General features: G+C 39.5%; 1 protein-coding gene across 1 annotated transcript in view; it reads right to left on the bottom strand.

The window, feature by feature from the left end:
- The window catches only part of cep112 (centrosomal protein 112), a 96,055-nt gene that overhangs the window by 165 nt on the left and 72,239 nt on the right, over nt 1–23,651 (bottom strand). Inside the window, exons 15-17 of the mRNA XM_087808368.1 lie at nt 22,225–22,314; nt 15,382–15,483; nt 13,574–13,631 (exon numbers count right to left, since the gene is read on the bottom strand). Coding sequence (XP_087664494.1) covers nt 13,574–13,631; nt 15,382–15,483; nt 22,225–22,314 — 250 coding nt within the window. The remainder of the gene's footprint in view (nt 1–13,573; nt 13,632–15,381; nt 15,484–22,224; nt 22,315–23,651) is intronic.

Consider the following 23,651-nt stretch of genomic DNA (forward strand, 5'->3'; position numbering starts at 1 on the left):
AAGTATTGATCAGATCAAAAAGGCAGATCAACTTCAAAAGCAAGTCTTTGTGCAGACAGGCGAGTCCACTCTGCAGCAGAATTACATAAACACAAGCTCAGGAATTCCTACAGATGTGCCATTGGACCAAACATCTGTGGCGCTGAGGAGACACCTCGAGAAAAAAAAAAAAGCCCATTCAAACTAGATTTATTATCAGAACCAGGACAGGGAAAAACGAGGGAGTACCCGGAGGACATTTACTGCTGGACGATGAGAAAACGTGAGTGAAATGGTTGATAAGTTCTTTGATGTTTCCAAGAGTCCAACTACTTAAAAAAAAAAACCCAGATGTGGCGAAGAAGTGGAACCAAAAAAATAAAAAATCTTTAGACTTAAACGAGGGTCCTAAACATTGGTTTCCTCCAGAAAACAACTTCAAAGGCGGCTCCAGTTCTACTCCGGGAACTTACCATCGATCCACAAGTTCGCTCCGGACTCCTTTATCCAGTCGGAGAATTAAAAAAAAAAAAAAAAAAGTATTCCACAGTCCTTCGTCCGTGCGTACGGTCCCCGGTACCAGTCGAAAAAGGGGGGTACTGTTGTGGAGAGGTTCTGAGGAGCTAGTGTTCTCCTGCCATGCCGCTCCGCGTCTCTCTCCTGTGGGCGACTCAACACCGACTGAACCGCGAGGCTGGAGCGGCAGCACTTCAAAGTGAAGGAGCCGACTGCCGGGTCCTGGAAGCTGCATAAAACTACTCCTCCTTTTCCGCACTCGAAAAAAACCCCACGAAGCGCTGACGACTCACTCGCGCCCTTCAAAGGGCCGTGCACGAGTCCGCGAGCCCGTCGCGCGTGTTTTCGTCGCTCGCGCCCGGGTCCGCGTGGGTTTGCGCCGGTAGATCGCGGCGAGGACCTTATCAAAGAGGAGCGATCTTGAGCCGACTCCCCGAGGCGCGTCAGAAGAAAGTGATCCGCGGCCCCAGCAGCGTCTTTATCGCCGCCGTCATCCCTCCGTCATCCCTCCATCATCCCTCCATCATCCCTCCATCATCCCTCCATCATCCCTCCTCTACTGCTGCTGCGTCAACCTGCGCCTCCGTGACCCGCTTTCTTAGCCCAAAACACCCGCATCTTCTCACGCAGTTGTGCGTGTTTTTGAGCGCGTCTCCCAAAATTGGTTTAAAAACCAGCGGTGACTTTGAAGCACTTTGTTTGGAAATTAAAAACCTTTTTAAAACTATATTTGATGTTTTATTTTTTTTTAAAGCGTGAAGAAGAATAAATAAGTAGAGTTTTAAGATATTAGTATCGTCGCACAACAGCTCCTTCTAGTGGCAGCACTTCTCACCTGCAGCGTGAATATCATTTATTTGTATTATTAATAAACCCCAAATAAAAATACTTTAACTTTTTTTTTTAATCTTTCTTTACACTTTACATCTATGTTAAAAATAAATAATATTAAATCCTTATTATGCTTATATATATTTACTTATATCGATCACAAAAGTATAATATAGGATAGAAAAAAACAAACTGACCTACATGTATAATAATATATATAATATTTATCATCACGAATTACAAATATATCAGAATGTTTATTTAAAAAAAAAATTAACATTTAAATATATTAATAGAAACGTTTTAATATTTTTTGGCAATAAGTATTAAATAATATATATTTTTTATAATTTCTATATTGAACGTTTACATGTTTAAATTATTTAATTCAATAATTTGTTATGTTTTGATATAATTAAATACAAACAAATTCAACCTTTAAATATGGAAATGATTGAATTCAATAACAATAACAATAACAATAATAACAATAATAATAATAAAAAACATTTTTAAATATCAATTTGAAATGTGAGTTGAGTTTATGTTTTAGGATTTTTGTCATTTTCGAGTATTTATTGGCCCTCAAAATATTTCAGTAAATATAAAAAAAAGAAATATTTAACATAAAATATCATAAAAATAACACAGTATATAAAATACAAAAAATAATAATATAAGCCTAATTAATATTTAGTTTATACTTTTCCCTGACTTTTTATTATTGCTTCACGGCCCCTGTTAACAGCCACTTCCTCAAATGTGGCCCCTGAAGAAACGTAATGCCTGAAAATCAACCATTAACCTCCACTGTGGGAGGAAACCGGAGTGCTCAGTGGAGCCTCAGGAAAGCAGAGCAAGACAATCTTTCGTTAGCTTGTTAGCTTGTTAGCTTGACGGACTGTTGAGTGAATCTCTCGTTAGCATCGAGCTAATAGTAGTTTGTTGCACCAACATGGAAGAATATCAGTGACATTAGAATATTTACTTGTTGAATATAAAATGTTGAAACTTTGAATCTTTTATAGACTATTTTTTTTTTTTTAAATATATGCGTAAGGATAATTACACCCTTAAATCTTAATGTTGAATTTATAAATTGATTTCAAAAGTCTAAGAATAAAAACTATTGAATTTAGAAAAGTTAATTTGATTTGTTATAATATAATTGTATTATAAAACTCTACATGTAAAAAGATATATATTAAAAAAAATTCTTTAAAATCTATTCTTAAAAACATTTTTAATACACAAAACATTGAATTCAATTACTCAGTAAAAACAAATGCAAACCTTTCAATATAGACATTATGGAATTAAATTATTTAAAAAATAATTCTAACCCTTGTGTTGTCGCTAGGTCAAGGCGACCCTGAAGGCCGGGGGAAAAAATGCATTTGTGGTATCCCTTGTGTTGTCAAAGGCCGGAAAACAAGTTTGTGTCGTCTCTGGGTCAAGGTGAACGACCTCCCTGGATTCCGGAAATGCAAATGACTTTGTGGACTGGAGTGAGAGGAACCACTTGCAGCTGAACACCTCAAAGACCAAGGGGCTGGTCTTGGACTTTAGGAGGTCCAGGACAAAGCCACGTCCAGTGTCCATCAGAGGCGACGAGGTGGAGATAGTTGACAACTATAAGTACCTCGGTGTGTGGATGGACAGTAAACTGGTCCTTCAACACAGACCATGTATACAGTATAATAAAGTTCAGAGTAGACTGTACTTTCTGAGGAGGCTTCGATCATTTAACATCTGCAAGAAGCTCCTCTGCATGTTCTACCAGTCTGTGGTGGCCAGTGTCCTGTTCTATGCTGTGGTGTGTTGGGGTGGAAATGTGTCCAAGAGGAGTGTCAACAGGTTGGACAGGTTGATCAGGAGGGCTGGCTCTGTGGTTGGAATGAAGCTGGACTCACTGGTGACAGTTGCTGAGAGGAGATCATTGAACAAACTACTGTCCATCATGGATGATGACAGTCATCCTCTGAACACTGTCATCAGTGAGCAGAGAAGCAGAATGAGTGCACGAATGCTCCTCCCATGATGCAACACTAATAGACTCAGGGACTCATTCATTCTTGGGCTATTAAATTGTAGGAGTTAAGGGGCAGGAGTGGAGTAAAAGTATGATGATGTTCTGTTCCATGTTAGTCTTTGTATCCTTTGTCTTTGTTATTTTTCTTTGATCTATGTTCTTTATCTTTAGACTTAGATTGTATCATCTTGTTCTTTCTCTTTGTTCTTGTTATTGTTCTTATTTTATTTTGATATATTTTTTATGAAAAATTGCTTTATTTGCTGTGGATAATTGGAAAAAAAATAATAATCAGTAAAGTTCTACCTACCTTGACTGACAGACAACACAAGGGTTAAAAAACAATGACATTGAAATAAAAAAGTTTCAGATTTTCTAGGTCAAATATTCAATGTTCTGATGCCACTGATTCACCTCCGTACAGCTCTGTAGTAAAAAGCATATTTGCTCGGTTGTCATCAGTAGATGATCTGGTCTCTGATCAACCTTGAAACGGACAACGGACGTCCAGCAAACACGAACAGGAATCGGACGACGACGGGTTCCTTTGTGTTCCTCTGAGCACGGTGGCTTCAGAGGCGACGAGGCTTCTGGACGGCGTCGGAGCGTTTGAGCGAAGCCACCAAAGGCGACACTTTGTAGCGGCGCTCGCTTGAACGTCTCCGCGGACGGACGCTCCAAAGTACAGCGAATACTTTTATCTGCGTTTCTGACGCTCGCTCAGAAAGTTCCTCTCGCGCCGAAGCTTCAGGTACAGTCGATAAAACACACTTTTTATCTCAGAATAGCTGCTCGTGTTGATTCATAATTCACGTCTTTTCTTTGCTATAGCTCCAAGAACTCCAAACCCGTACAGGAGCCAAGGTCTCAAGTCACTCAATTCAATATGACTTTTATGCTGTTTTGGGGAGAGTTTGGACTTGACTACTGTAGACATGGACAAGCGAGCCTCGGGGGCCACATAAGGGCCCTTTGTAGTCGTATAGCCGTGTCAATAGTGAACGGTTGAATTTAACATTTAAAATGTTGAAACTTTAACTTTCTTTAAACAATTGAATTCAAAAAATGTCTTTATTCACAAGTTGAATTTCTTTTCATTTAAATAAATAATTCAGTATTTTGAAAAAGTTGACTTTGTTTTCAGTCTTTAATAACCGAAAATTTGAATACAATTGTTTTACAGATAGAGTTTGTTATTCTTAGTCCAATAATTAAAAGCTTGAATCTATAAATTCCAATATGTATTTTGAATTTGTAGCCTTTTTAAATTCAATATAAAAAAAACGTGGATTAAGAATCCAACTCGATGACATGACGCGCCATGTGATCGCCTGCGAGACATTTGATTGGTTGAAAGTTCGATCAAGACGCTCAGTGATCGCTTGGTTTTGTCTGCTGTTGCTATTATACCAACATTTTTATATTGAATTTAAAAGGCTACAAATAAAAAAAAAAAGTAATTTCAAAGGTTTATTTTGAAATTTTTGGAATTATAACATGAAACACTATGTGTAAAAATCAATAAATCTTTTAATGAAATTATTGATTATTGATTGATTCGATGCTTAAAAACAACAGCATTTCAATTGGAAAAGATAAATTCAACCCGTCAATATTCTGATAAACTTTATATCCTTCCATCTAATTCAGCTAATCACTGAAAAACGAGTGTCACCCTAAAAATAAAAGTACATCAAGAAGATCTTAAAGATGTCGTATGCACAAAATAAAGATGTAAATAAAGTTTTTCTCAACCTAAAGAATCGTCTTCAGAAGTTAAAAGACCAGATTGTAAAAAAAAAAACCTCAAAGTGGGTCGACCTCTGACTGGACACACCAGGGAGGAAAACCATCACCATGGCGACGTCCCCCTCGGTCCGAAGGAGCCAGTTGGACTCTCCTGTCCAGCCTTGTCGGCCCCCCTGCCTAAACCCTAGGGGGGTCGTCTTCTGCTGGGACCTGAGGTTAGAACCTGGTCGGGGGGGTGTCCTTGGTTCTATAAAAAGGGTGTTGGAAGCGGCTCAGGAGGATGAGTGGTTATGGTATGGAGGAGGGGGGGGGTCACCCTCACTACAAAGCAGACTATAAATAGAAACCTTCATAAATCACGAGACTTATTTGGATCAGGAAACAAATCTGTGCGACGACCTGAGGTTGTGTTTTTTTTTCCCTGTGATGGTAAACACTGGTGTGTGTGTGTGTGATCACTAACTGCTCTCAATTACACTATTGTGCGTCGGCTCGGGGTTAAACTGCTTTGAAGTCCTCATCCCTTTATCTCCAGCCAGAGACAAGACTTTTTTTTTAGGGGGGTGGGTTGGGGGGGTGACAATAGGAAAATGAAACCAAGAGCCACAAGCAGGAAGTCCGTCTCAGACAGACGGAGCGAGCGACAGATAAAGAGAGGAGTCGAAGGAGGTGACTTTGTTTGGGGTGCACACACTCCGGGGGCGACTCGGCCCTCCTGTCCAGAGAGGAAGTGGAAGCTACCCCCCCCTCCACGCCCCCTTCAAAGTAGGTGACAACAGGGGGACAATGGCCTGTGAAGGGCGAGAGGAGCTGATGAGTGGAGCTCCGGAGGTCAAGGGGGTCAAATCCCAACATGTGTGAGGGACCAGGAAGTGGATTCAACTCAAGGGTTAAATGAGACGCGACTTCATTTGAAGTAAGAAAACCAGCCACAGGGGTTGAAACAAACTCATTATTGGACATTTGAAATGTTAAATTCAACGATTAACCAATTGGGTATATTTGTTGAATAAAAGTTACTTCATTTAAATCCTCCAGTGATGATCAATTACACTTAAAAAAACAAAAACAAATGTGTTTGTTAAGATTTAATTGACCTTTTTCATTAGAAATGGGACCTAATAAAAGTGCGGTATTTATGTGGCCATCATAAGGTCAAAGATTATGGAGAAACCAACACTTTTATTTTGTATTTATTTATATTTTGTATAATTAGTACCTAAATGTGACTATAGAGTTTATATTTTGAGCCGTCCTTTGCTTTTGTCATTTTTTGGGATATTTATTGCCCCTCAAAAAGATTTAAGTAAATATAATTAAACATTTAGGAAAAATATGCTATTTATAACAGATTGAACATAAAGTAACATAAAAACATTTAATATTAAAAAAAAGAAAAGAGGACGTGGAGCGAGAAATTCAAATGGGAGTTTAAGACTTAGCAAAAAATAGAGTTTAGTTGAATAGGAAAAACAGAAAATACACCAGGAATTTGTCTAAATGTCCGCTGGTAAAATAACAAAAAAAGTACTTTGATAAAAATGACGGTAAAAAGAATACATCATTAAGTATTGTTGTTGTGCACCTGGATCCACACATTTTTTAAAGGATTAGTCGATCTATTAAGTGGAGAGAGTTAAGAAACTACATAGATCAGATATATTTTAGAAGATAATGTGAATAAAATAAAAGACATTTCAGATTCGAGAAAGAAAACATCAAATTTAGTTGAGCAGGAAAAACACAAAGACTATGTCTGAATGTGTATTAGCAAAATAACAAAAAAAATATTGGCAAAGAATACACAATTAAAAAAGTTTTTTTATCCTACATAGCCATCCGGATCCAAACGTTTTCAGAAGGATTAATGACTTTCTTTGATGAAGATGGTTATGAAATTATATTTATACAATTATTTTCAGGAGATAATATTTAAACAAAAAAGAGGAAGTAGAGGGAAAAAATAAAAATAAAAATAGGGGACTAGCTTTATAGGAACACGACTTAATTTAAGGTAAGAAAACCTTCAAATTACGTTGAACTGTAAAAATCCAGGAATATGTTTAAACGTCTGTGAGTAAAAAAACATCAAAAAGAGGACAAAGAGATTTAGATAAAATTGTCAGGAAATATTAGGAAAACGAGACATAATGAAAATTATGTTGCCATCTGGATCCACACATTTTCTTTAAGGATACATTGCTCTCCTCATAGACAGCTATAAAAGACACCAAACTGTATGGATATATATGGATACTATTGTATAACCATCTGGATCCACACATCTTTTGAAGGATTCATGGATTCATTCTTTTTGAACACACCATCGCCACCTGCTGTCCCAGTTTGTTATTGCCATCAAATGATATTTCAAATGCTAAAAAAGCTTTTAAAAAAAGATATAAAATAGACTTAGCGCCACAATCCATGGTCAACACAAACAGGAGCAACATGGCGGAGTTAAGACGAGCTTTGAAGTGCGGGGGTGAGACAGGTGAAAACACTGGATGGAAGACAGGCAGGAAATAAAGAGATTTGTTGGCTTTTTTTTTTTTTCCCCCTCCTTTTTAATCCCATTTTGCGCTTGACTTTTAAGTCTTCAAATGTACAGAAACAATGTCGGATGCGGCGTCTAATCCCGTTTATGCCATGACGCTCACTCCTCGCTGACAGTAATGACTTTCATCTCGCGCCGCAGACTCTCGGCGAGCGTGTTGACGGTCAGTCCGAACCCCTCAGACTTCCTCGTTCCACCACTTGACCCCCAAACCCCCCCCCCCCCCCCCCGCACTTCTCGGAGGATCGTACAGGCGTGTTGTTCCTGTCGGCCCCTCGCAACAGTCACAGTTGATAATGTGGCCCCTGAGGAGACGCGACTGTCCACCTCTGATCTTTACAAACAGCCTCTGTGTTGCTGGTTAGATAACCGCCGTTAGCTCGGGGCTAGCTCGCGCATGCTAACTCGACTGTTGTGTGTTGATCACCATCTTTATTTTGTCTCGTTCTTATTCTCCATACGTTTTGTTATTTACTAAGTGCTTTAAAATATTTTTAGTATTTCAATATTTATTTGAATATTTAAATGAAATATGACTTGAGCTACGCACTATTTAAATATTATGTATTTATTCTATTTATAACATATTGTGCAGTATTTTTTAACTTACTTATTTATATTTATACTTTTATATACATTAATTATAATACGCAATATTTAAAATGTTATTTATTTATTTTGTTTATACTATATTGCTACTATTACTATATTTTTTAACTTATTAATATTTATAGTAATTAAGTATTTTATTTACTCAATTTCTTATAATCTTACACTAAAAATGTTTAGTTTATTATTTAAATGTTTTAATTGCAATTTATTGATTTCATTTGTTTTTATTTCATATTATTTTTTTAATATTTATATCATTATTATTGAATTATTTTGATTTTGTTGCTTTTCGTTTAAAATATTAACTGTATATGTATCTTTTTTCCCTAAATCGCTGTGACTTACTTATATTTCAGCAACGACAAAAGACTAAAAGTGTATCAATCATATCATATTTGAATCGTTATTTTCTCTTTTATTACATCTGCCAAGGAGGTTTTTTTTTGCCATTTCTGTCCGTCAAGAAACTCAACTTACAAACGAACGAAATCAGTTATATTTTCAAGAAAATGTAGATTAAAAGTATTGTTTTTTCCATCCGGATCCATGATTCTTTTGAGGGATTTGTCGCTCTCTTTGGTGTACAAAACTGCTCATATGAGTGAGGTTTCTTTTTTTCTCTCATATCTTTATTTGAACTGTTTTCTCTTGATATTTGATATATATTAGCTTTTCATATGACGTAGAGAAATGGAAACGTACATTTCTGTCAGGGGCCACATTATAAACGATAAAAAATATAAATATATATAAAATAGGATGCAAAAACAAAGCAAGTAAAGAAAGAAAACAAACAAGTTCAACATAGAAAAAATCTTTATATGCAAATTTCCTTTCACCAAAAAATAAACTATTTTTCTAAATATAATCTAAATATCTAGTATAGGAGGGAAAAAGTCATGAGCAAAGATCTTAAGAAAGTAGTATTAGGAGTAAATACAACAATAAATACAGAATAAAAGGGTCAGAAACATGTTTTATTCGGACCTCATCGGGGGCCGCATAAATACAAGGACACAGCTGAATTTGGCCCCCAGGACACATAGTCCAGAAGCCAAATGGACTCCAGGAAGGAGTTAAATCAGAGCTAGTCAGCGAAGCTATTTCATTTAGTAACCAGTGAAGTAACGTCACCGCTCACTGGAGCTATATGTGTGTAACGCCGAGGACCAATCAGAGCGCAGGATGGAAGCGGGCCATTGAATTATTCATCACGGCGCCGCAGCAGCTTCATCATTAAAGCTGGCGAAGAAAATAATCGTGTCTCCGAAAACTGAACCTTTTTTTTTTTTCGTCTCAAAGCGTTTCTCGACTGAGCGTCCCCGGTGCTCGCCACCGTCAGTCAAACCCTCGACTTCCTGCCCACAGCTCGTGTCAAGTTTGAGTGACAGGACAGACCCCGAATGCCACACCGGCAGAGAGATGACAAGAAAAGAGGGAGAGATGACGGAGGACAGAATAAATAGAGGAAAGAGTTGATGGTTCACGTGTGAGGCGGCGGAAACAAACACTTGTGTTTATGTTAGCGGAGAACGTGCTGCCAAAAAAAAAAAAAAAAGAAAGAAAGAAGAGAGGGCCTCCCAGGGTCTGACTCAGTCTACACTTCTATAAAAAGCAACACGGACTCACGGTGCATGTTGCGGAATCACTCGCGGACAATTGCTTTGTCAATCAGAGATTTGAGCTCCGGGACCTCATCAAAGGGAATTTTGGGACTGTGCTAACCTCCTAGCTATCGATGTTAGCTAAACATTTTGTTGGGATGATTTAGGTGAATTTAGGGGCCTATAGTGACCACTTTGTTTCGACAAGTCTTTTTGTATAAAAATGGATTAAAATGTGTAAAGTAAGACATTAAAAGCGTTCACAGAGTGCAGCCCTCCGCCAAGAAGCAACTTTACACCCGTATTGCTTTTATTTTGCGATTTCTGAGCTACGAGCCGAGACCTCAATTACACAACATACACAGAAGGAGCGACACATTATTCTGCAGCTTTGTCCACCGTAGAGAGCGATGAATCCTTCAAAAGACTTGGATCCAGATGGAACAACTCATAATTGAAACTGAAAATGTAACCGATTCCGCGATTATTTTTTTACATTTTGTTCCCCGATATTAACTTTTCATATTTTAAGAACTATTCTGACTTTTAGATGTTCATGGTGTCTATATAGTAAACATATTTCTATGAATTCATATTAAATATCTTTATATATGTGTCTGTACTTATTTCACATTGTTGACCAGAAAATGATCCTGATGTTCACGTTTCATTCACACGTATATCGTAAGCAAAAGATGGTTCATTTATTTGGTTTATATCGCTCTCTGCAGACGCAAGCTCGCATTCTTGTTCTTTGTGTTGTGCAAGGAAGTTCGGGAACGCGACTGCCACCTGCTGTTCCACTTAGCCAACTGCGCTCAACACAATTCCAACCACTAAAAAGTGCCACTGAACTATCAACACAAAGTAAACGAAGGGCAAAAATATCCCGTCTTTTCCTGTTTACTAGCTCTTAAACGATCAAAGTTCTTTCTTTAAACCGGAAAACAAACGTTTGAATGGAGCGACACGTCGAGTGATCCTCTCGCTACAATTACAACATCGTAACACAACAGTGCGCCGTGTGATGTGGAGATACTGGAAGAGCTTTGATCCCTAATGGCCTCGCGTCCACTCCGAGGAAATGACACTCGGTGTTTACAGGAACACAATTACGGAGATTATTCCGTTGGCAGACGATCAATTAGTGGAGGAATCGCGTCCGAGCAATAGCCCTGATTAAAAGGTTGCTGTTGTGGCTGTTCTTATTATCGCCGCCATGTTTTTAAAACCATTAACGGGCTTCACTGTAGCATGACCTCAATGTTGTCGCTTTAAAAAAAAAGCAGGTGGTCATATTGTTACGGCTGACAACCGCAGAGCAAAACTGTCAACTCAGAGGAGCAAACATTTATTTTTCAAGGTTCACATAAATATGGGTTTAAAAGTACACGAGTGGCTCCGGGACATAAAGCGTAAAACAGTTACGAGATTAGGCTCCAGACGGCTGCCAACTTCTAAAAGGAGACAAATAATCCTCTGTATTCAGACGTTTGGAAGCGTTTCTCTTATTCATCATCAGCTCGTAAGGCGAGTATGAAATGACTCGGGCGAGAAGAGGGTCGATCGGAGAGGCGTAGATACTCCTGGTGTCTGTTGATGGAATCTTTAAAAAAGGTACTGTCGGTGCAAGGATACCTCAGTATCCTCACTTGTACCACTCACACCCGAGTATACCTTAGGGTACAAGGGGACGAAATGACTTCCTGACGTCAGGCGCTTCTGAAGAGGTGGGTCAACCTGCGGGGGGGTCTTACGTCAGTGGAAAGTCAAAACGGGGGATCCGGTAAGCATAGTTATCTCTCCCAGTAAGTAGTAAGTATAAAAAAAGATCTTGCGATTCTGTATACAATATACGACATAAGAAAATCCAGTCCTTTATCGGCTAATGTTGCTGTAGGTTTTTACTTGAGCTTTTGATACTACCGATGTCGCCTGAAAGTATTGCTAGAAATGCGTCAATGTCGATCGTTCCCTCCCATAGTCCAACAGTTGTTGCATGAACCTCTTCCTTTTTTCTATACGTTGTTTTCGGTGGAATGTTTTAAAGCAGAAAGCCCGCTGCTACACTATACAAGGTATTACGGTACCAATGATGTGTTTTTCCCTTCCTCTGGATCATTAAGCGTCTCACAGATTCGTTGCTAAAGGATTCGATTCTCAGTTGTTCTTCATGTCTCGTCTGCAAACTAACGCTGAGACACAAGAGCGGGTCACGGACAACGGCAACATGAGAGCCGGCCTTGAAGCAGACTATTATCGCAAGCTGTTTTCTCAGCTCCTGGAGTCTTTAAAAAAAAAAAACGACAAGTATTCAAGGTTATGCATTCCTGAGCCACCAGATACGGCAATCACTGACAAGAGGGGTATCATTAAGAGGACCGTCGGCGCTCCTAATTTCTTAACTTTGTTGAGTTTTTGCGGCTGTTTTCTTGGACTAATCATCCGGTGTGGGGTTGAGCGAAGCCACGGGCGGCAGACGAGGAATCACTTGGACTCAAGGACTGTAGCGCTTGGCCTGAGTTTCAAACAATGGACTCTCCGAGCGCCTCTTTATCTGAGTTTCACCACAAAACCTAAGCTACTCTGAAGAGTTCAGCCCGGGTTAGGAAGCGAAAGGCCGCGAGCCAAAGAAGCCGGAGCGACGGGAATCCAAGGTCACTCAATCCAGTGTTAAATTGCGGAGCTAATCCTGGTTACACGTGTGTTTGCGGTCGAGCGAGGGCAGTGACGCACGCAACATTGATCACATTCGATGGTCCGGCGATACATGAAACAATGAAATGAACGGATGAACATTTTATTAAATGAAGTGCTTTGAACATGTGAACAGTTTTTTGAGGCAAGAACGGAACCAGGGCGAGGGGAATAAATACGACAATGAACAATTGAACAACACGCAGAACTTCTTGGTGTTCGGGAGCGTTTTTTCCCGGACGGAGCCTCTTATTGTGGGTCACCTGCGTGTAGAAAGACTTGTAATGGTTTTGGAAAAACGTCAATGTGAATAAAGACGGATCATCTGTCGGCCTTCCATAAAGTCCTTAGTGTAAACATTTGACAATATCGCGATAAACCTATTGAGAAACACGCTAATGTAATAATGTCGGGGGGCCATTGCTGGCAAAGACTACTGGGACCTCAGGAGTTATGAGACGACTGGAGATGTTTTTTCGGGACCGTCGGCCTTTAAACTAAACGGCGATGGCAGAAGAGAACCATAGCGGTACAATCGTCTTGCATTTCACAGATGAATTCAGAGGCATCTTCTACGTTGAAAGAGAAGATGCTAACTGCGGCTAACTGGGTGAAAAGCACTTCGATGGCCAAGTATGTCGACTGATCTGAACCAAATCGAACGCCGACGGGGAATTCTGAACGGACAAGTAGAGCATCACTCTCCACCCGACATCAATCGTCAAAACAGGCCAAAGAACGGTTCAAGATGGAAGCTTCGAAATGTCCACCACTTTCACCTTAATTTGAGTCGAAACATGTACATTGTATCAATTTTTGTTCCTTTTTTTTACCCTCTCTGGACACTTCTTTATCAAAAATCTGCTTATATGCAGTTAGTTTTTTACCTTAAAAACCTGTGACCTTTATTTTCTTAAGTAAAAACAAACAATATACTTGCAAATCCAACTGTATTCTGAACGATAATGTAAAATGGTATAACTTCCACTCACGTACCACGACAAGCGTCAAGGTCCTCCTGCAGCACCGAGTTCCTCCGCTGGAGCAGGTCGACCTGCAACACCAACATGTTTGGAACGTTTTAAATCAAAGCTTATAGGAAGGCGGGGAAGGTATGGCGACGGCTTGAAGGTGGAGGGTTGTCTCGAGAAGTGGATGAAAGCCCTCGATTGTTGAGTCTGGGGGTCAAGACAGCAGGGGAGGAGGGTCATGAGATCAGGGCAGAGAGGTGAAGGCACATGGGGACAGAGAAAAGATTATAAGGCATGTTTGCCGAGAGGGGAGCACTAAAAAAAAAAAAAAAAAGAGCCAGCACTGTTCTTTTGTTTGGCTTCAAAGCGCAAGTTTATTTATGAAGTGTCTTTGACTAAAGTTAAAATAAACCACAGCTACATTTACACCGAGTCCGACTGAATAATCACGGCCCCAAAAGAATCCGCATTGTTCGGGGTGTTTGGTGCCGGAGTCGAGGCTGCATTCTGTGGGGAGACCTCAGGAAAGACCCACCATTTCTCCTGGCACCGACAACCTTTCCACGTTCTTCTCGCCCGTGTAAGAACAATGACCTTTAATGTGTAAAACCGAATGGAGCTTTAATGAGAGGAGGGAAGGTTCTGGTCATGAATTACATCTATCGGCTCTTTATGATCACATTAGATTGTTTGGTCTATTCGAACATTAAGAGTGGTTATTATGAAACCAATCACCCTAAAATTGTAGTTCAAGGTCCTGTCATTGTAACCCAAGAACCATTTTTATATCGCACGTCGGTGCCAGTAGGAACCAGGGAAATTCTGAGAGCTGGTTCAGAGAGAGTCCGAGGCTTCCAGACTGTGGTCAGGATGCTTGGGTGATCTGATGAGGAGAGAGGATTGGAAGATGACAAGAGACTCTGTGTCTGTCGCTCTGAGACGGAAAACCTTCTGCTTTTCAAATCCCTTCTTCTTTCGATAGTGTCACCGACTGTTTCCTTCACGGGATCTTTCTTGTCCATCTTGAAGATGACGAACAGCTGGCTTTACGGAACCATTCAAGACAGAAACGTTTTTTTTGCATCTATTCGTCTTCTTCTGCTGATCCAGGTTCAGCACGGTCGCCCCAGCCTTTCCTCTTTCCAGCTCGAGTGGTATAGTCTCTTCAGCGTTCCCTAGGTCTTCTCCACGGTCTTACTTTGGTAAGATATGCCCCCAACATCTCACCAGTGAGGCGTCTGGGGGCGTCCAAACAAGATGCCCGTGCCACCTCATCTGATCCCTACGATCCAATGAACAAATAGTTTCTTACTAAATGAACTGAACCGCAATGTGTCTAGAACCTCCATGGAAAATAAATGTTAATGAAAACTTTGGCGCTTAGTCCTAATCCACCACCTGGATTCTCAAACTCAGGTAATACACACTCCTGTTTAACCTTCTTTTGGGTTCTTCAGACAGGGGTAAATCCTCTGGGTCCTCAAAGAGACAATAAAAAGCCCGATACACTTGAAGATTGATCCAAGAATCTGGGTACTCTTTTCGTGATTGTGAACATCGCAAGTCAATCAGAAACAGAAAACGTTCCAGCCCTGGAGATGTTTGCCATAATCGGATCCATTTTCCATTTTCTTCGTCCTAACAAGTCGCATCAGAAAGAAGGATTCTTAGGCATAAAGCTCCTGTCAGCGAGTACAGTTTTCAATATCAATTATTTTTACATATCGGTGTTTCGATGATCACTTTTGTTTCTCGAGGGCCAACCGCATGTTTGGGATTTGTAGTTCCTAAAGAGGCAGACTTGTTTATTTTCTCCGTGCATTACTATCTCACCTGGGATTTGAGGGCGACGATTGTGTTCTCCAGCTCATTTTGGATCTCTGCTGGGATTAAAGCTTCCATCTTCTCGGCGTACTCCAGACGAACCAGAGTCACCTGAGGGACGCAAAACAAATTCCAAAAATGTTACCACCTTTAAAAAAAACCTTCATTTGAGTTAGTGGCAACACAACAGGAGGAACAAGTGTGTGGGAGAGACACTGTACTACAACACACACACAAAAGGGTATCCCCCTCTTTATTTATGGCTCAGAGTATTCCCTCTCTTTTCACAGCTCCTTCTCATCACCACAGGGGGCCCTGGCATGACTCGCACTGCAATACACCCCCTACTGGCAGCTGGCGACTACAGCCAGGGACGACACGAGGAATTTCGAGGGCCGGACGAGAGCGGGTTTGGTAAGAGAGGGGCGTCAGATACACCAGCAGCTCAACGGCAACGATTGTGAGGAAAAACCTGTCTGGATGTAAATTACACTGCACTTAACCCAGGTCTGATTATAGAAGTTAAGAGGGCTGGGTTGGCACAGCCCCCGTACTTTTACCCACAAACACGCATGGACACACGTTCATATATTGTAGTGGACGACACGGCTTTTTATATTTACCATGCTGTGATTTAGAATTCACTTTTAAAATGTCACTTAAATCACAATTTTCTCCGACATGATGCCTAGTAAATATTTCATCATTTCTTCTAAATGTATCGTTTTCTTTGTGGTCATTTGACGTGTCATTTTTGAAACGTTTAAATACCCAATTAGTATCTCAAATATCACGAGAGATTGATTGATTTATGATGTGTGTCTTGTATTTGTAGTTCCTTCTAAATGTGTTTTAAATTCTAGGGGAATTCACTTCAAATTGCTGAGGAAAGCCATTATTCATTGTGTCAAAACAAAAGATCGATATGCATCAAAAAAATGGCTTAAAAAATTGATTTAAAGTAAGGTAAGGTCAAACTTTATTGATACCTCAGGAGGTCTCTTTCGGGAAATTGTTTAGCTGAATATTGCAACTATCCAGAAAATCAAAATATATTAATACATCAGGTCCATGTAAAGCAAGAAATAACACATAAAAAAACAACATTAGTCACAAAAACGACAACATAAGCAGAAGAGAACTAACACAACAAAAAATAAATTTACAAAAATACAAAGAGCAAATTAGTTTTTTAAGAAAATCTTCAATTAGAAATGTTATTAATGGATCAGAATCTTGGCGGATTTTCAGAAAAAAATCCAGCACCACCTTAAGTTAAAGTGCTTATCTCAGAATGCACAATTAAAAACCTGACATGGCACCGGTTGACTTAACACTTGGAAATAGGATGAACCATTTTGAAATAACTTCAATGAACATAAGACGACCTCGAGCTTAGAGAACCCCACACAGAAAGTGACCCCTTTTCATGGGCACTTAAAGCACCCCAAGCCTGGTGCCTTGAGGTGCACCCAATACATCTCCCAACATTTATAACAAGCAACAGCCATTTCAGATCGTGACGAGCGTTCATCGAGCCGGTGTTTCAAATAGACGGAGCACAAGAGAAAAGGGAAGAGAGGGGGGGGGGGAAAGAAAAATTGGTTTTCCTGAAATAATTTTCCTGTTGTGGATTTAACTGATTGTTCTGGCTTTGGCTAATTAATCTTCTTGGGCACAATGAGAGGGATTGGGAAGCAGTTCAAAGGAACCCGCTGTATAAATGATCCCGACATGAAGCGGCTCACTTTGTCCCGGCACAGCGTGCGGAAGATTAGCCGCCACAACTTTGCCAAATTTTAATTTACGCGTTGGACCAATAATATCGGGTTGGAGATCCAACAGCGTACAGAGGTCCTCTGTAAAAAAAAGAACAGCAATTAAAAAGAACATTTGTTTTGAGTTTCAAACACATTTAGAATTACCAACAATATGTTTTCATACTTTTTTATTCATTAGTTTGTCTTATTTCTTTCCATTGTGTTCCTGCTTTTTCCGTTGTAAGTGGAATATCTTTTGTGGGGCTAATAAAGGAACATCTTATCTTCTTGGCCATGAATTGACAATTGAATCATCTGCAATTTGTCTGGTTATCTCCACAATAATTAAAACTACGTGACCAAAACCGCAACATTCTTCAAAATGTGAAAGTTCACCCAAAATGCTCAATTTGATTTGTCCAAAAGACACCAAAAATCATCCAAATACCTACATACTGCTTGCCTGTAACGCCCGTCTTAAAAATCAGTAGTTTAAATAGTTAAAAACGTCTATATTTTAAGCTTGTTTGTAGCAGAAGCTAAAAGGCTAACATGCTACACAGACAGGAAACACACTAAACATATATGAATCTACTTTTTTTTTCCCTATAACTCGGATTACTCTGAAAATAATCCCAACTCTCAGTCGACTTGAGGTTGAGTAGAAAATGAGTGAAATTAGAAATTCTGGGTGAACCATCACTTTAAGTAGCTTGCTAGCAACATCTCATTGACAACATCAAACAAGCAACTTTAACACATTTTCTCTTGGGTTCATTTAAAAAAAAAAAAATGGTTCTACACCAGGAATACATTCTGGCTACATACTATCGACATCTCAACTCGCTTCTCCTCGACAGTAGACTTGAAGCTCTGGCAATATTTACAATTCTCATTTCGAGACTTAAATACAAGATGGACGTTCCAGAAGAGCAGTATGGAGGGATTTGGATGTTTTTAAATGAGTCTTTTCTGACGAAGAAAAAAAGAAAATCCGCTTTCGCGACCGTCAATAAACAGACATTTCTGCCTTTAATTAAAAAAAGATATGGATTACTCAGAAAAACAATCCCAACCCTTAGTCCACATGAGGGTGAGTGGAAAATAAGTACAATTTAAATGTTTTTGGACCAAATTCTGTTCACTTCCCACTTGAGGATGAGCTTTCGACTCCTGCCTCATCCTCACAACAGCTATTTCACAGCCTACCAGTGAAATTTGGACGTCTCGGGTCTGACATAACAAACAAGTACCACATCATAGAAGTACAAGCTACACTCCGGGCGACGTCCTATCCCTACTGGAAATGGGTCACACTAATCCCCATCATTAATAAAAGGTCAGAAAAGCCTGTGCAAATGATGGTTGGTTCACTTAAGTCCACTATACACATGATAAATAGATGAATCGTCAAAGATCCAGATAAGGCTTAGGAAGCCGACCATCTTACATAAGTAGTCGCTCATGTTCATCGCTAATGTTCTCGACCCCGTGACTTCACGACCTTGTAAGTATGCTTGTCGTGACCTTTGGTTTAATAGCGCGGCAATCTACGAAATAGACTTTAAAAACATGCCGACGGGAAATCGAGGACTCGGCTACTATACGTTCCTTATATCTCTATATGCTGGGATGTTTGTTTTCCTGGAGATGCCGCAGCAACGAGCAACACAAAGAAATTACCATTTCTATATTTCCACAGTACGTCAAACTATTCCGGCTATGTGTGTGTGTGTGTGTGTGTGTGTGTGTGGGAGGAAGCGGCGGCTCGTGGACGATGTTCTCGATTCAAATCCGTAAGAAAATAAGCTGGAATTGCTCCCAACGACGGCAAAATTTTTTAAAAAACCCTAAGAACACACTTAAACGCTCAAAACATGTCACTCATTCCCCGCGCGACATCGCTTCTGTCGCTTTGAATCTCGGAGTCCCTCTTGCTCTCATCCTTATTTTTCCACATTTTTTTCAACATCTTTCTCGCACCAAAGACATGTTTCTTTCTCTGGCAGGTGGCAGGCGGAGTGTGACTGCCTCCACATTAAAGCCTCGTCACCATTAAAACAGATGTTTGGTGCGCTTTTCTTTTTCTTTTTTTTGTTTGTTTGAAAAGAACTACTGATCAAACCTTCTTCCATGAGTCTTTTAGTCAATGATGGACTCCAGATGAGAGAAGGAAAAGCGCAGGGGAAAACGCTCTGCCACTTTTTTTTTCTTCAAAAAGCTTCAGTAATGACTTTGTTGATCTGAGTAAAAAAAAAAAAAGAATTAAGTGTCATCTCGGTTTTAAAAGGGACGCTTTGTTTATGATAAAGAGTGATTCTATGGGTTTGAAGATGGCGACGAGCAGCCGTCGGTTCCCTCGTCTTGTCATCTTAACATCTATATATAGTCTTTAGATTATAGTTTTTTTTGAGCTCCTTGTGTGTTTGCTACTGTCACGCAGCATAGTTTTTGACAGCTGCCAGCGAAAAGAACAAGCCCTTAACACTTTCAGCATTTTCCAGGCAGGTTTGTCAGATTGTGTGAAGGTTGGAGGAATGCTAATAAAGTGAGTCAAAATGTGAGTAGGACGGATTGGTTCGACTCTCAGAGATCATTTTTTTGATGCATAAAAAGTGACAAAAGCCATCTGAGGGAGGAGCAGGAGGGTAAAAAAAAAAGTTAACTTGAGTTCACTATGAAGAGATTTAAATTCACAAATGTCTCTCTGCAAGAGAAGAAAAAAAAAAAAGGGGGGATTTAAAAGGAATATTTAAAAATGCCTCAGATCTCGGTGAAGCCGTTGGAACCAGAGGATAGATTGGTAGCTGCTGATGTAATATGCCTCCACAAAAACATCACAGAAAAACAAGTGCTCAGACCTCTAGTTCAACTCATCTGCATTTCCACGTCTGAAGAATTTGATTTTCCTCTCGACGCCGCCGCCGATATCCAGCGGATTGTGATCCACTCGCACGAGGGGAGTCAGAATCCAACACCGCCTCGTACAGTCGAGGTCGTCGGAGAAACATATGTGGCACAGTTAGACACGCGGCATGTGGTGTGAATTACCCCAAGACAAAAGCAAGTCTTGCACAAAAGACTAATCTTCGTGCGGAGATGGAATGTACGTTTTTTCTGGACAACGAAAAACATATAGAACATAATGGATGACATACTTACTAAAGATCTTGTACATTACGAATAACTAAACGCATGTGTCCAAGGGCTGGGTATCGATTGAAGTTTTTATACCCTCACTTCGATACTGGTTCCTGAACAAAAACCTTTTCAATCCCAATTCTATAAGATTCATTCTTACAATAAGACCTTTCACATACTACGAATCTGGAGTTTTATTTTTCAGCTTCGGTAAAAAATCCACTACTAGCTATTTTCTTGCAGAAAATTGAAATTGAAATGAAAATTAAAGTTTGGATCACGCGTGGGTTACTGAAACTTGGCACCGAAATACAAAGCATGTTTGAATACTCGGGTCTACCGAAGCATGTCAGGCCAAATAAGAACCGAAAGTTCGATACGAATGTGTCAAACTTTGAAGTCGAGTAGTTCACTGAAGACTGACCGTAGTGTTTATCCAAGAACTACAGATGGTAGATCTAACCTAAAATATTGAAAAAGACAAATATAGATGATGCAAGCAGAAGACAGATCAGGTGAAATGTGGGAATGTAACGGCTGATTTTGAACAAGTGCGACAAACCAAACGTGATGATGCAGTGAGATTATGTGCAAGTGTGGCTCGGGGGCAATTAATGGCCTTTAATCAGATTTCCTGCGGCCTACTGTGAGCATTATAAACTGTATTCATCAACCAAAGAATGTAAAATACACAAAGATTTGAATTGATGATGATAAGATCCCACCACAGAGTAGTAAAGTTTGAAACTGTGTTAATTCCTCAAATTGAGAAAATCCTAAATTTGGGGCGAAACTGGTTAAAGATACAGGTGCTTTTATTTTGAAGTAACAGCTGATGTGACCTCCTTCGAAATGAAGTTTCATTGCACATATGGACAGTTTCTATAGAAGTCTAAAGAAATGTCTGCTCTAAAATAAAGGGTCAATGGATTGGTTCGATCTTAAAGGCCAACGTTGTCGATTCAGCCATTAACCAAAGTGATCTATGGAGAAACTGTAACATCAACTCTTCTTAGACACGACAATTTCTCCTTAAACGTTGACATTATCCAAAGTATGCAGTTGATCTGAAACCCATATCCAGCCATTTCTGTATTTTTGATGACAATAAAAACGATTTTTTTTGGCTCATTATTGATTCATTCTATCAAAATATTGCATTTTTTTTTATAAATAATGTATCATGTGGATGAACGCTGCACCTCCTAGTCATGGTTACATCCCGCAGACGCAGAGATGTGTGACGAGTGTGTGAAGTGTGTACAGGGGTCAGTGGGAGGGTCCGAAAAGTCCTAAGAGAACCAATGTCTCTGGTGAACATACCAGAAAATACAAAGATCCTGAGAGAGTCTAGTCATTAGTGCTTTCTTCTCAGTGTGTGTCAAGGTCAAAGAGAGAGGCTGATTACAGGGCAAGCGATGGGGTGTGTGTGTGTGTGTGTGTGTGTGTGTGTGTGTGTGTGTGTGTGTGTGTGTGTGTGTGTGTGAGTCCATAGACTTTCCTCTCAACACAGGCAGAGGTGGCATTCCTGGCCTCAGGCGCTGCCTCTTGAAGCCAAAATTTTCAAAGAATTTGGGAAATGTACGAGGAAAATTCGCGTCAATAGACAAAAACAAGAAACGTTTGTTTACCAACAACTTTCGGCGTCGACTCATTTGGTAGAGACCATATATATGCCGGGTATAGTGGACTCACGTGAGCTCTACAGCCACGACAACGAGTCATTTGCATCTTCTCTCACAAAGAAACTTCAAACAAAGATATAAATAAACTTTTTGAGAAAGAAACTTTGAGATATATTCCATCAAATCTGTGGGAAGATATTGAAGGCCTCAGGTGAACTGTGAGTGTGAAGCTAGAGAGCGTAGAACAACCAAAAAATGCTAATGGATGCCTAAACAAATGCATTCATAGAGTCGGAAATGAAGGAGAAAGAGATCGTTTTTTTTACCTTCTCTTCGGTTTCCAGCTCTTTGCTAAGGAGCTTGTTCTCGGAGAGGCTCAGCTGCTTCTCAAGTCTTTCCACGTTTTCCTGCAAAGCCTGGAGGAAGAAGGAGAGAATCAGTCGGCGGCGGCGAGACGGTGAATCAAAAATGGCCAAAAATTATCGGCACATTTGATATCAGGAAGGAATTGTATACATAAAAATAATTATTTTGCATAAAACCAAAAAAATGATTGTTATAATAGTTAGTTTTGCTTAAGTAAGGATGTAAAGAAAAAAGGGAAAACAATACATATTACTAAAATAGAAAGAGAAACTGACATGACAACCAATTACATGAAACATGTATTTAACCAAAAACCAAATGACGGAAAAAAAACTCAATTGTGGGTCTTCAAATTGCCAAACTAAGCTAAAGAATATCCCACTTCTTTTTTATTTGGTATTTTCATGGGGGTCTTCTGCCTCCTCTTACTGCCCCCTTTACCAGAAACACAATGATCTAAAATTCTAGTAACTATCATACACATGGTTTAAATTACATCAAAATTGGAAATATTTGGATTTTTTAGTCGGGTTTTCTGCCCCCCTTGTGCCCCCTTTTCCCTTGACTGGATCGAGTCCCCTCCTGTAAGATATTAAGATCATCTGGACACACAAAAATAATCTATAAATAAAGAGATTTTTTTGACCTGGTGAACCAACAGTGAACAAATCGCTAGCAAAGAACATTTTTTTTGGGTCACTTGTGCAACATTAAAAAACAACAAAAAAAACCTCAATTGTGGGTCTTCAAATTGCCAAAATAAGCTAAAGAATATCCCACTTCTTTTTTTTTTTTTAAATGTATAAATACATTTTTTGGTATTTTCATGGGGGTCTTCTGCCTCCTCTTACTGCCCCCTTTACCAGTAACTCAATGATCTACAATTCTAGTAACTTTCATACACATGGTTTAAATTCCATCAAAATTGGAAATATTTGGATTTTATAGTTGGGTTTTCTGCCCCCCTTGTGCCCCCTTGACCGGATCGAGTCCCCTCCTGTAAGATATTAAGATCATCTGGACACACAAAAATAATCTATAAATAAAGAGATTTCTTTGACCTGGTGAACCAACAGTGAACAAATCGCTAGCAAAGAACCTTTTCTTTTGGGGTGTCTTGTGCAACATTAAAAAAAAAAAAAAAAACCTCAATTGTGGGTCTTCAAATTGCCAAAATAAGCTAAAGAATATCCCACTTCTTTTTTTTTTTTAAATGTATAAATACATTTTTGGTATTTTCATGGGGGTCTTCTGCCCACTCTTAATGCCCCCTTTACCAGTAACACAATGATCTAAAATGTTAGTAACTATCATACACATGGTTTAAATTCCATCAAAAATGGAAATATTTGGATTTTTTAGTTGGGTTTTCTGCCCCCCTTGTGCC

This window comes from Callionymus lyra, chromosome 15 (genome assembly GCF_982586985.1).
Source record: "Callionymus lyra chromosome 15, fCalLyr1.hap1.1, whole genome shotgun sequence".
NCBI lineage: Eukaryota > Metazoa > Chordata > Actinopteri > Syngnathiformes > Callionymidae > Callionymus > Callionymus lyra.